The sequence below is a fragment of the Heterodontus francisci genome, chromosome 8 (genome assembly GCF_036365525.1).
Source record: "Heterodontus francisci isolate sHetFra1 chromosome 8, sHetFra1.hap1, whole genome shotgun sequence".
Taxonomy (NCBI): domain Eukaryota; kingdom Metazoa; phylum Chordata; class Chondrichthyes; order Heterodontiformes; family Heterodontidae; genus Heterodontus; species Heterodontus francisci.
In genome coordinates, this window is record NC_090378.1 from 81,072,972 (window position 1) to 81,087,032 (window position 14,061).

A 14,061-nucleotide genomic window follows, 5' to 3' on the forward strand; every position below is an offset into this window, starting at 1 on the left:
GGTTTGAGGCAATATCAGAAGAGTCTCTTGTTTACTGTGCTTTGTGCTCACTTGATTGTAGGTAGTCTTGCTGTTTGTCGGGGCCCAGTGTTCCTTTCAAACCTTGTTCACGTAGGAGACTTTTTTCTCTTTGAGGTTCATGTGTTTTCACAAGATTCAATTCCATGGGAAAGTGATGGAGGCAGGCAGGACTGGAGAGGAGGTTCTGTTCCAACTGGGAGCACGCAGCTTTCTGAGTTCAAATTCCTAAAGCCAGCTAGTCATGTGACTAAAACTGGTCTGACCACTTCTTCTGTGTTTTTGGATTCTGCTATCTTAGCAGTCAATCTGCAATGCTAGCTCCTCCCACTTTCAACGTCTGGTAATCAAAAGTCCATTGTTGGTTGACTGAATCAGGGTATGGCCCTCTGTCCCTTGTTCCAATTGTTTGTTGCAGTGCAAACGTCTTTCCAGCCAGCGGCTTGCAATTTTAAGTTTTAATGTTCATGTGGCGAAATAATGTGTGCCTCAGTCTTGGCGGGGGGGGCGGAACGGTTTGCCTGACAATACCTTGTGACACAATGTACCTATCCAACCTGTTCTCCATTCCAAAATACCACCTGATTGCATGCAACATAGACTGCAGTGCCTTCCCCGGGTGTACTACATCTCAGAGAGGACAAAAGTTCAGCGCAGCAATCACAATTAAAGTATCAACAGACTAAGAAGCTGGATATTTGAGGCTGCTTGAGCAATGGCAAGTCTTTCTTGTATTGCCCCCAGAAGTGTACAGAGGTGTTAGATTTGCCTGTTAGATATGGGAGTGGTATTCAGGAATTTAATAAGCAGGCTTAGAGTATATTAAAATTTGGCTTTGACTGTACTACTACCCTAAAATATTTCAGAATATGTGTTATTCTATATAATATACTTCGATGCCTTAATAGGTACATTGTGTAGAGGGTCACTTACCTACAGATCTCTTTGTAGTACAGGTCAATCCAGTATATACTATTTGCTTCAACATCTACATCCAGGGCCACCACGTTCTTTAATGTAGACACAAGACGTGTATACTCTTTCTTCATCAAATTAATCATTCTGATATCATGGCTATCAGTGAAGAGCACAGAGGGACTTTTACCTGTCAAGAAAACAAGAGGCTTGCTATAGCAAGTGAAACATGGTAAAAGAATAAACGGAAACCACCCAAGGTCAATGGAGTGTGGACTCTATTTGCTACTGCTGTGTAGGAGCACTCGTGGGGGGTATTGGAGCTTCTATTTATTTTAGGCCCTTTCTTGCACTGTATTGCTGTGTGTCACATGCCACTATAGGCAAAATCTCTGAGTTGCAAACATGTTATTAAACAACAAAATCTGAAGGGCCCAAAGTTCTAAGGCCTAGGAGACAGCCGCAAGAGTACAATCCTGCCAGAAGAGCCAGGTTTTGGAATGAAACAAGATTCAAAATGTTTCTGCTATTTATTCTGTGCCAACCAAAAATTCCAATGGAAATCTCACTAGGCACTTCTTGTTGGTGCTTCCCCCTCCCACCACCCCCACTCCCCCTTCAAAGTGAACATCCGAAGAGGAGGCTGGACTGGCAGAATGATGTCACCTGCGAGAAGCCCTACCCGTTCTGCTCAGTTACCCAAATGAAGAGTAAACCTGCATGATGCAGGGGTACCTGCACACCAAGGTTACATACTAGCAAATATGGGGCCCACAATTCCTAATCTTGTTGCCAATTGGACAGCAGCAATTGTAAAAAAGGTTATATCTTAAAAAATAATCTGGAAATCTTTGGCCAGAACAGCCCCCGCACAGCAGCCCCTCCACCCCTTTCATCAAAACAGAACAGCATGGTGCCACGCTGAAATTTCTGGCCAGCCAATGGGTGGGAACTCAGGAAAAGTTGAAAGAGCATGGGTGTCTGCCCCTTTATATAAATGACCCCAGACCAGGGACTTTGGACAGGTTCAGGACCAGGGCAGATTGGCAGGTAGAAAGCAGACTATTAATGGCATGAACATTTCTTCTGCTGGTGAAAATGACTATATGAAATGAGAATAGGTAAGTCCAATACTGTTCCTAGTCAGTATAGACATGTGGCACTAAACTGCCCTTTTCTGGCACAAGTTAGCAACCTCATTTGGGAAGGCCATGAGTATTCCTGTTATAATCGGTCTCCCATGTTTTATTCCACAGAAACTCTAACTGGTTCAAATTCCACTACCCACATTTTATCCTAAAATAAGCCCATCATGCTTGGACTTGCCAACTTCTACTGGTTCCCCATTCCTAGTGTACGAACTCAAAATCCATTTCCCCATATACCAATCCCTCCACCACCTTGTCCTTATTGACAACTTCTTCAGTTTTAAATTCCAGGATGCACCCTCCAATCTTCCCTCTCTGGCCGCCTTTGCATCCTCCCCTCTCCAAGGTAGAGTTGTTAGCTGACTTGTTTCAATATTCTGGGACTCCCTCTCTACTTTTCTCCCCTCCTTCTAAAGGCGCAGTAAAGCTACCTCTTTGACAACACCTTTAGTCAATTCCCTTGACTCAGCTCCCTTGACCAATTGGTGCCGTTTTTTCATTTCACGACTGAATAATCAGGTTAAAGGATCAATTAAAATGCAAATTGTGGGAAATTGAAAAGTTAAATTGGGATGATAGGGAAGATACAAGACTGGAGAAAGGGTTAAAAGAACATTTTTAGTACAACATTGAGGGGACTTTGCTCCTGGTGCAAAACAATAAATTGCCTTTGACCATCTAATGCTCTGAAACGTCATTTCCAGTGGACACACTAAATATAAAATTAGTGAAGAGGAAATGGCAGACTGCGATTTCACAGCATACAATTCTGGAAATGAGAGTGGAAATATGGATACGATACAGGACACTGGGTAATCATCAAAGTACTTCAGATTTCAATTGCTGGTTCTCGTTGTAAAATCTGATTCTTGGAAAGTAAATGCCACCATCTGGTGTGGAACTGAGCTGCATTTGCTGGTTCCATTCCTGGTCGGTGCTGTTTTAACTGATTGCACTCAGGGCAGTAAGTGGGAAGCTACAATTGGCCTTAATAGCTCCTAGACTGAGGAAGTAAAAAAAAAAGCAAAAGGTGCCTGCTCCTGCTATTCAGGGATACCTGCTGGAAAGTGCATGTGTATTAACATCACAGGAGGACAGGATCGGGACAGCACTAATGCTCAAACTGCCTACCAACAATCACCATCTAGGATCATATACTGCCAATGCGAGTATAATTGTACCCAGTAGCAGTCATTTTCTTTCAAACAGGGCAGGAAAAAATTGCACACTGTCTTACCCACTGCTTTGCAAGTCTCAGTCATTGGATCCATTTCATAACCTTGGAAGCAATTGCACTTGTAGCCTCCTTTAATGTTGGTGCAGATCTGGCTGCATCGGTCTAGATCCTCACATTCATTTATATCTGAAAGAAGCATCTGGACTAGTCAATAAATTCACTGACATCTCTTGTCACTTGTGCAGCAGTATTGATTACTGAAACCAGCGTTACAACAGTCACCCCTTTGTTTAAAAGAATGACTGAAAAAAGGAGCTGCCTTGCATTTTAATTACCTCCGCATGTCTTCGTGTCCAGCAGTTTGTACCCCGCTGGGCATTCACATTCATATCCAACCTTCAAGTCTCTGCATATGTGGGAGCAGCCACCATTGTTGATCAGACATTCATTTAAACCTGGGTCGGTGCCGCAACAAGAAACAAAAGAAGTTCATATATATCAGATCAATTACACTATTGCTCTAGTCAAATTACAAAGCATCAGTGCGAAAAACTTCAATGTTTTGAAATCTATGCACAGCTGCAGTCTGAATAAATCTATGTACACGCCGGTCACATTTAAATGTGACCGACAGAAGATAAACATTGAAGTTTAAAAGGGTGTACAGCACAAGTTTTCAAACAACGATCCCTAAACCCCAAAATGAACCCATAGGGGGTTACAGGTAGTTGCTCTGTTCCCTTAAATATTTTTAGATATCAAAAGATTTACAGGTAGTGGCTTGATTTAATGTTACATTTTCAGGTGACTATATTGAACAAATTCCCTAGTTCCTCTCCTGAAGGTTCTGGCTGCTGCTGGAACACAGCTCCATAAACACCAACAGCCTTGTCCAGGTAGCCATTCATAATAAGAGAGACTAGACAGAGACTGCCAGCAGACTGCTTGACTGATGGAAGGAAAGATCCTTTTGGTGGCTGCAAGGGCCTGAAGTAAAATGCGATTAGTCAGTTTGAGTACAGTTCATAGTGGCAATGGGCCCACAAAACAATTGCCTCTAATTGGCTGGATCACTAAGAAGCTATTGGAGGCTGGCATGGACAAATGCAGAGGATATTCTTCGAGGTTGAGGCCAAGGCATGCTGCTGGAACAATATAGCAGCAGCTTTAGTCTATCTAGCCTGTGTTCTATCGGACCTGATATTGCACAATGTTGTATCAGCCTTGGCTCAATGGTAGCACTCTTAGCGCTGAATCAGAAGGATGTGGGTTCAAGACCCTTTTCAGGACTTGAGTACAAAACCTAGGCTGACACTCCAGTGCAGTACCAAGGGAATGCTGCATTGTTGGAGGTGCCATCTATTGGATGAAATGCTAAATCAAAGCTCCGTCTGTCCTCTCAGGTGGACATAAAAAAACACGCTGGCACTACTTCGAAGAGCAGCAGGAGAGTCCTAGTGTTCCAGTGTCCTAGCTAATATTTATCCTTTGTCCAACATTTATCTGATCATTATCATATTGCTGTTTGTGGGGCCCTATTGTGCGTAAATTGGCTGCTGCGCTTCCTACATTACAACAGTGACTAGACGTCAAAAGTAATTCACTGGTTGTAAAGTGCTATGGTGGTGGGGGGGGTCCTGAGATTGTGAAAGGCGCTATATACATGCAAGTCATCTTTTTAAAATACTGACACTGGGTGCCCAATGGGTAGTGCTCTATTTCCCAGCACTGACATCCATCACTTTGATGAGCACAAAAAAGTTCAAAGGGGAAACAAAGATTGCATTACCTATAAATATTAAAAGAAAGCCTTATTTCTGCTAGCATTACAACTCTAATCCATCCCTCTGAAATCTTCCACTATCTTATTGTTTTAATATTTAGAATACACAATGACTATAAAAAGCACTCGCCTCACTTGATCCACCTTACCACATTCTTTGAGTGGCTCATCCGACCAGTCCTTGCAGTCCTTGTGAGAATCACAAACTTTATCCAAACTGATACACTCTCCACTTCTGCACAGGAACTTCAGCAGCCCTTTGCATGGGGTCACTGTTAAGCATCAAGAACAGTAATGTTAGATCAGCTATTCCTCTCAATGGACACTGATGACTTAGGGCTGAATTTTAAAAGGCAGCCGCTGAGCAAAAACGGCAAGGCGCAGGCACGAGATGTGCGCTGCTGAGCTGCCACAATATTTAGCGCGGCGGCTCATTTACATGGAAGGGGTGGACCACCTGCGCCTGATGATGCAGAGGAGGCAGGTGATCCGTGCCCAGCAACGTTGTCCATCGCCCGCGCCATTATTAAGGGCTTCAAGCTCTTCAGTTAGATTTAAATTTTTAAAGGTCCTGGTCTCTGGGGACATAAAAATAAAATTTTAATGCAACTTTGAATTTCCTCTCCCACTCCTCCAATGAGTAATCTATATATAAATTGCCCCCCTTCCAAAAAACCTTTTATGCAGACCCTGAACATCTCTCCCGAACTTTATATTCTTTGACCCTCAACCCCTTCCCACCATCCCCACAAGCAATAGGAAGAGTTTTCCCCGCTCCCCCACAACCTCCCACCCTGAAAACTTCACTCTTCCCCCTTATCTCCCCAGCAGTGCTCTGCCTCAGATCTCCGAACGGAGATCCGAAGGCGCAAGGACTTCCGTCAACCAGCCAGAATATTGGCATGGGACGGCTGTTGAGAAAAGGTAAGTGTTTATTCATCTAATTTACATTGATTAACATATCTTAATTAGGTGTCCATCGCCGAGCGGCAGGGGGGCTGCCAGGAGGCCTCGCTCCTGCCGGTAATATGGGACGGGCCCTTCCTGGCATCGAGGCCCGTGGCGGGCCTCTCCCCGAGATATTTTCCGGCCCTCCACCCCTCCCACCACAACCCCGACCTCGAGGGGCTGGTAAAATCCAGCCCTTAATGACTGACTCATGTCTCAAAATGATGAGCACAAACCATTCACGCAGTCTAGCTCGTCAATGTGGTCTGGACAGTCAAAGACTTGGTTACACTGTTTGGATCCATGGATGCAGCTCCCATCACTGCACTGGAACTGATCAGGTTGGCAAGTTACTGTTGCTTTAAGAGAAGAAAATAGAAATGTACATTTATTTTTAAATTTCACAACTTATTATTCAGAAGAAAAATTTAAAAAGATCAAAAAGAGATTTTTGATATTTAAAATCAACTACTTGCAGGATAAAACCATACATAATATCAGGGAACAGAGCCAAACTAGAGGAAGGCCCAGAAATGATAAGAACGTGACTCTCTGAGAGAATGCTACTCTGGACAGCTTGCCTGGAAGAGTATCAAAGAAGTTGGGGCCAATAAATTCAGAGCTCTCTTCGAAGCTCAGGGAAGGCTATCCAGCTCTTTCGTCTCATTTTCCTTCTCAAACACTACTGGAACCACAAAATGCCAGCCTGTTTCAAGGAGACACACAGAGCCAGAATTCAAATTTATGTGCCTCTGGACATTTTAGGCCTGAAAGATCAGCCATCCATTACCAATGACTAGACCCAGTACTGTGCATACCTCTCACCAATGTCTGCAAGCATCAGTGTAGCTACAACTTCAGATTAGCCATGATCCCATTGAATGACAGAACAGGTTCAAGGGACTGAAAGGCCTACTTCTGTTCACATGTTTCTCCCTTCCCCAAAGACACAGTCAACAAGTTTGTGGAGGTAGCACCTAGCGAGTCACAGTGCACAGGTGGGGAGGAGCAAGAAACTGGCACATGAACAGCCATGTGACTGCTATCAATGTTGCCCTGTACTTTCAAAAATGCAGCGTTGGGATGCCTAAGGACAGCCATGTCATGCTCCTGTTGCATGAACAAGGGGTTGAAAAGCTGGCCTTGTAAAAGAATGCATAGGTGGGCAGCAACTTGGCTAACAAAGATAGATGCTGGGCTGAAAAGAGGTTAAGGTAGAAAATTCAAGGGAAGAGGTGATTTTGACTGCCTCTGACAGTGCTGTCCTATGTTGGTGTTGGGTGTAGGTCTTCAGGGAGCACTGGCTCAGACCTGCAAAGGAAGTTACCCTTATTCATTGTCAGGGGGGGTGTGCCAGGGCCTGCAGATAAGGCTGGTGGCATAATAGTGAGTCTGGTTCTGGTGCCAGCTAAATCATCCTGGTCTGTCTCCTTTCATCTTGCATCACTTTAAAAGTTAAAGTTAAAGGCACTACATAAATGCAAGTTGTTTAAGTACTGCAATTGGAGCAGTTTGAAGAGTAGGACTCATCATGAATTTCAGGCTGCATTTGCTGACAATGCAGCCACTAGGTGGCGCTGCACTGGCACATGCACAGATGCAGCCTGATCCACTAAAACATCACAGTCTGCGACGTTCCGCGATTACGTCATCTGCCCATGCGCCAACCAGTCCTGGCAATGTGGATCACTGCACACGCGCAGAGAGCAGGAGCCTGTTTGCGTAAGTGTGCAGCTTGGTGCAGTCTGATGACGTCAACAGTCGGCTGCGTTGTCAAGAATCACTCAGTTAATTTAACGACTTGCCACGCGGTGTAGATTTTATTGAGTTCAATTTCAGAATTGAGCATTCGAACTAGAATGCTGTTTCAGTACCATAATCATTCCACTAGCACACCCTTTTCCAGGTTCCCCTCTTCTATTTAAATGGATCTTCCTATTCTACTGAACTCTTCTAGATGCTTTGAGACACAAATCATTTGGCTGGTTTCCCATTAAAACAGTTCATACATGTTCTGATTGAAAAAAAATGCCAACAACTTCAACATGAGAAAACAGGTCAAATTTCTAACACCCATTGAGAAATCGGTGGATTTAATGTCAGGAAGGATTTTGCCTGAAGCTCAGGAGACAAAGGCTCCTGGTTATATGCAGGATGTACAATTAAACTCTTAAACATTCTGCACGTCAGCATTATTCATGGGTGTTGGCCTAACATAAATTCAGGTTTGTAAAATTCCAGCAGGAATCAGGCAGTCACAGGAGAACAAATTCCCTGGTCCACACATGCCCCATTCCTGCTGGTGCGAACATTCCTGCCAGGCAGAAGCTCCGGCCAATTGCATGGCAAAGATAATCCCCGGCTTCTCCTCTTCACTACAAACCATCTTCTTAAATTCCTCTTCTCTGCCTCCTCCGCCCTCACTGCCAGCAAATGTGAGGAGCTCAAGGGCTTTTTGTCACTAAGATTGAGACCATCCATTCAGCTGTCCCTGCTGTTTCCCTCCCTTCCACTAGCCCACTAAGCCCAACTTCCTCCTGAAGTTCCCTTCTGTTCTCTGTCTCTATTTTCACTCCTATCTCGCCCTCTCTGCGCTCATCTTGTCCATGAGACCCACCTCCTGCTCCATCAACCCTATTCTCAACAAACTGCTGACCACCATCATCACCTCCTGGCCCCATGTGGGTCATTATGAACGGTTCCTTCTCCTCGGCTACTGACCCCTCCCTATTAAATTTGCTGCATCACCGCCTCCTTAAAAAAGCCACTCTGACCTCTCTTTCCTTGGAAAGTATCACCCATTTCCAACCCCCCCCCGCCTTTCCTCTCCAAAGTTCTTGACCATGTTGTCATCCCCAAATTAGTCCCCATCTTTAATGCAACTCTATGTTTGAGCTCCTCCAATTTTGTACTGTGGCAGGGAGGAAACCTAACAACTTTTACCAAAATCACAAATGACTTCATATGTGACCATAAAAAAGGTAAACTATCTCTCGTCCTTCACAAGCAGTCTGCTGCTTTTGATGCAGTTGACAACACCATCCTCCTCTAAAGCCATCGATAATGGAACCAGACGAGGACAGACCCACCCAAGTGGACAGAGTATCAGCAGCAATAGTTTATTTTTTCGCACTGCTATTCAGGTTCCATATATATGCTAATGATACCTAGTTCTATCTCATCACCACCTCTCACAACCCCTCTACTGTGTCTAAATTGTCACAGAGGGCAGCACAGTGGTTAGCACCGCAGCCTCACAGCTCCAGCAACCCGGGTTCAGTTCTGGGTACTGCCTGTGCGGAGTTTGCAAGTTCTCCCTGTGACCGTGTGGGTTTCCGCCGGGTGCTCCGGTTTCCTCCCACAGCCAAAGACTTGCAGGTTGATAGGTAAATTGGTCATTATAAATTGCCCCTAGTGTAGGTAGGTGGTAGGAGAATTGAGGGAAGGTGGGGATGTGGTAGGGAATATGGGAATAATGTAGGATTAGTATAAATGGGTGGTTGTTGGTCGGCACAGACTCGGTGGGCCGAAGGGCCTGCTTCAGTGCTGTATCTCTAAAATAAAAAATAAAATAAAATAAAAAGTACTTGCCCCATATCCAGTCCCGGAGGAGCAGAAATTTTCTCAAAATAAATATTGGGAAGACTTTGTCTTCTGTCCTCACCACAAACTCAATTCCCAAGCTGCTGACTCCATCACTATCCCTGGTCACTGTCTGAAGCTGAACCAGAATGTACACAACTTTGGCATGTGACACCGAGATGAACATCCGACCCCATATCTGCTCCATCACCATGACGTCTTCCTCCACCTCTAGCATCACCTGTCTGTGCCCCTACTTCAACTCATCTGCTGCTGAAACCCTCATCTATGCCTGGGTGACCTGTAGATTTGACGATTCCAATGCTCTCCAGGCCAGCCCCCAATCTTCCACTCTCCATAAACTTGAACTCATCACAACTCTGCTGCCCTTATCCTAACTTGCACCAAGTCCCGTTCATTCAACATCCCTGTGCTCGCCAACCTACATTGATCTTCAGTCTGGCAACGCCTCACTTTTAACATTCTCATCATTTTTCTCAAATCTGTCCATAGCCTCGCCCCTCTCTATCTCTGTAACCTCCTCCAGCCCTACAAGCCTCCATGATCTCTGCACTCCTCCAACACCGGCCTCCCAAATTCAATCCAACCACCACTGGTGGACATGCCTTTAGCTTCCTGGGCCCTAAGGTATGGAACTTCTTCCCTAAGCCTCTCTACCTCACTCCCCACCTTTAAAGGCATTCCTTAAAAGCTACCTCATTGACCAAGCTTTTGGTCACCTGTCCTAATATCTCTTTATGTGATGCTGTGTCAAATTTTGTTTGATGACACTCCTATGAAGTATCACGGGATGTTTTACGATGCTACTGGTGCTACATAAATGCAAGTTGTTATTGGTTTTTATTTTATTTTTCTGATCAATTTTTTTCCTTCCTGAAAGCCTAGGATTTCCTTCCAGGGATTGGTTCTACACGTGTCAAGCTTATCATTACCATTGGGAAATTCCCTTTCAACAAAAAAAAGTGAAATAACAGCCCTGCCAAGTCATTCAATGCAAGTTATATAAAAAGCTATAAAATAATGTGAGCTGATGCAGGCGTATTTTGATAAAATTAAAGAGAAAACTTACTGCAGCCAGTTTCATCCGATTTGTCTTTGCAGTCTACCCCTCCATCACATTGCCAGTTCAGGTGGATGCACTCGCCATTGCTGCACTGAAATTCATTTGCTGAGCAGGAGTTTGGCAGTGCAAGTGCTGTCTTGTGGCCGCAACTCTCCACACTCTCATCTGATCCATCGGTGCAGTCCGGGTCATTGTCACAGGCCCACAGCTCGGGGATGCACATTGAGTTGTTACACTGGAACTCATGGGGTCCACAGGTGGGCGGAACGCAGTTCTGCTCCTCAGTGCCATCTCCACAGTCATCATCGCCATCGCACACAAACATCATGGCAATGCATTTATCATTGCCACACTGGAATTCATTGGTTGGGCAGGTCTTCTGATCTGGAAGAGGGGGGGTGGGAAGAGACCAGGCAGGGCAGAAAAGAAAGCAATTATAAGCAAACACATTAGTGAAGTCTTGCATACAACCGAAAGGAAATCGCTTCAGAATTATGTCTCTCCCCAACTTTCAAATTTCTCCCTTCCTCTTCTGTAAGCACTGACTGATGCTGGAGAATGGGCCCAGAAGTACCATACTCTCTCAGGTATTCCCCCAGCTCTGCATTCATGTAGAGGCCTGGGCTAAGAGCACTGGCAGGCTATTCAACTGTTGGGTTATCACAGCTGAGCCTCAGCCTCTCCTCACTTGGGGTCCTTATGCACATTGGGGAGATGGTGGAGTAGTGGTAGTGTCACTGAACTAGAATCCAGAGGCCCAGGATAATGCCCTGCAGACATGGATTCAAATCCCACCACGGCAGCTGGTGGAATTTAAATTCAATTAATTAATAAAAATCTGGAATTGAAAGCTAGTCTCAGTAATGGTGCCATGAAACTATCGATTGTCGTAAAAACCCATCTGGTTCACTAGTGTCCTTTAGGGAAGGAAATCTGCCGTCCTTACCTGGTCTGACCTACATGTGACTCCAGACCCACAGCAATGTGGTTGATCATTAACTACCCTCTGAAATGGCCCGAACAAGTCACTCAGTTGTCAAGGGCATTTTGGGATAGGCAACGAATGCTGGCCTTTCCAGCGATACCCACATCCCAAGAAAGAATAAAAGAAAAATTTTCTAGCAGGAGTCCACTGACATCAACTGTACATGAGCAGTTATATCTCAATTCTGACATTTTACCAGTTTCTGACCAACTCTGGACATTCCTGTAAAGAGGGCAATAAATGTCAAGAGAAAGAAATTACGTGGAACCTGTAAAATGGCTCAAGACACTCAAGGAAAAGACAATTAGCCAAAACGAATTAATTTTACAAATCACTTTTTTTCCAGTGAATCATTCAAAAACACCATCTCTGAGGTAAAACAATGACAGCAGTAGGGGCTCTGCAAAAAACTGATCAACTACCTGTCATATTTGAGCAAAGTCAAGTCAGTAAATATTTAGCTTTAAAAATGCAGAGACTCGAGTCATTATTTATGGCATTTTTCATTTAAAAATAAATAGTTTTTCCCTTCGTGTTCTCCAGAAAAGCACTGACTCTGGCTGGGTCGATATTTAAACAGTTGCCAGCTGCCCTCCTGTAAACTTGTGCGCCGAGGGTATCCCAGCCAAAACTGATCCTGTCCTCACCAGACACTGACACATGCTCACTTTCCAACGGGCGTCACTGGGAACAGGAACCCAGGTGTATTAGCATCCTTCTTGGATAAAGGCCAGCTGAACTGCAGTGCTTCTTTGCATGGATGGGCCAGCTCAGCAGTACAGAGGATAGAATGTGAAATCTTCTTGTCTGTATGGTGCAGTACCACACACATGGTAGTTAATTCCTCTACTGAACATTAGGGAAAACTGGATGGTAAGAGTTTAGGGTAAAGCCTCAACCAAAATTCACAAGAAGGTAGTTCACACACTCACCAGCTGCACAATTCAGCTCGTCGCTTCCATTTTCACAGTCCTTCTCACCATCGCACTGCCACGACATTGGGATGCATCTGTTACTGGGACAGCCAAACGTGTCAGCTGGGCATGTAAATTTATCTATACCACATGGGAAAGAAAAGATTCTGAGTGCTTTTGCTCCACAAGTGAGCAATTCTGCTGTTTAGCTTTTTCGGTCTGGCTACTATTGGACCTACAGGACTCAGAAACCCTCTAAAGAAAGGTTTTGTATCAGCCTAAATCACCTTGTCCAGTCATTACACTGGATATTATGCTACAATTTATATTTCCTTAAATGAGAAATCTTGAATGAAGGTTTAAGGTCTATGGTGCAGGAGTAGCACAGAAAACAAGGTAAATCAGGAAGCCAGTGATTAAAGGGGTCTCAAGCTATAGATTTTAAAACTTTAAGCTTGTAGGGGAAAGAGAAAAGTGAGGGATGTAAAGAACTCCTCGGTTTTGAGATCTCAAGAAGGCATGTGTTTCAGTAAAAGCGCTAAGGCTTGATTTCAGCACTTTGACGAGAAAAGCGTATATGAGGGAGAAGTGTTTTCACTGCAGATGGTTAGAGAAGCACAGGTGGATGGCGACCTCTAGTAGACTCTTATATAGTCTTCCATAAATTCAGAGATTGAACTGTTTGTTAAAAACTTTTCCGCTTGGTCATTGACACTTAGCTGGAGGACAGATAATACCACTGAAGTAACAATTTACCAAGAACATGCAATACAAAGCTTTCCAGCCGATGAAGGTTCCATTTGCCAATTTGGAAAGAAAGGTGGTTTAAACAGATAAATGGTGATGAGTACTTCATGCTGTAGGCCACGGTCTCTCATAGATTCCTACAGTGTACTTTGGCTTTGCTTGTAAGGCTCCAGGTAAATCTTCTTAGGCTGCCTCAAGCCAACGATTTTAAAGCATAAAATGCATAAAAAGAGGAACAAGGGACACCAGTCAGGAATGAGATTGCTCCCTGAGGAGGCATGGAGTATAGTATACAGATACATTGGACCCAATTTTAACTCGGTGCAAGTGGACGAGTTAAAATTTCGCCTTTTGGGTGAGAAGGACTGAGAGAAACCAGTCAATGTCCGAACAGCAACCTGTGATATGAAATGAAAGGCATGAACAAAAAGCTCCCTTAGGAAGGAAGGTGAGACACAAGGTAGCTCCTTAAAGAGTAGAGAGAGAGTGTTAAAGAGTCCTCCCATCGGAAAGAGAGTAAGAGACACCGGTGTACAGAACAGCAGTACACTTGGGAACAATTTACAGTGCATACCTTTATAGCATAATTTTATATAATTTAGTTTTTATTGTTGTACAATTTCTTTGGATATGCTGCTATCCTGCACTCCTCGAAGGATTATCCTGCTCAGTGATTTTATTTTTCAGACAGCAGATGAGAAAGGGAAAATAAAATCAATCAGGATGCGAAGCAATAGAATCTCCTTACTGTCATCACTGA

At 44.2% G+C, this 14,061-nt stretch overlaps 1 protein-coding gene across 5 annotated transcripts in view; it reads right to left on the reverse strand.

The window, feature by feature from the left end:
* LOC137372947 (low-density lipoprotein receptor-related protein 8-like) overlaps positions 1–14,061 on the reverse strand; it is a 123,955-nt gene that overhangs the window by 28,368 nt on the left and 81,526 nt on the right. For 4 of the 5 annotated variants that reach the window (XM_068037501.1, XM_068037500.1, XM_068037499.1 and 1 more), the window contains exons 4-10: positions 12,573–12,695; positions 10,662–11,039; positions 6,226–6,348; positions 5,191–5,313; positions 3,594–3,713; positions 3,319–3,444; positions 952–1,123 (exon numbers count right to left, since the gene is read on the reverse strand). In XM_068037501.1, the coding sequence (XP_067893602.1) occupies positions 952–1,123; positions 3,319–3,444; positions 3,594–3,713; positions 5,191–5,313; positions 6,226–6,348; positions 10,662–11,039; positions 12,573–12,695 (1,165 nt within the window). The remainder of the gene's footprint in view (positions 1–951; positions 1,124–3,318; positions 3,445–3,593; positions 3,714–5,190; positions 5,314–6,225; positions 6,349–10,661; positions 11,040–12,572; positions 12,696–14,061) is intronic. The other variant, XM_068037502.1, reaches the window with a different exon arrangement.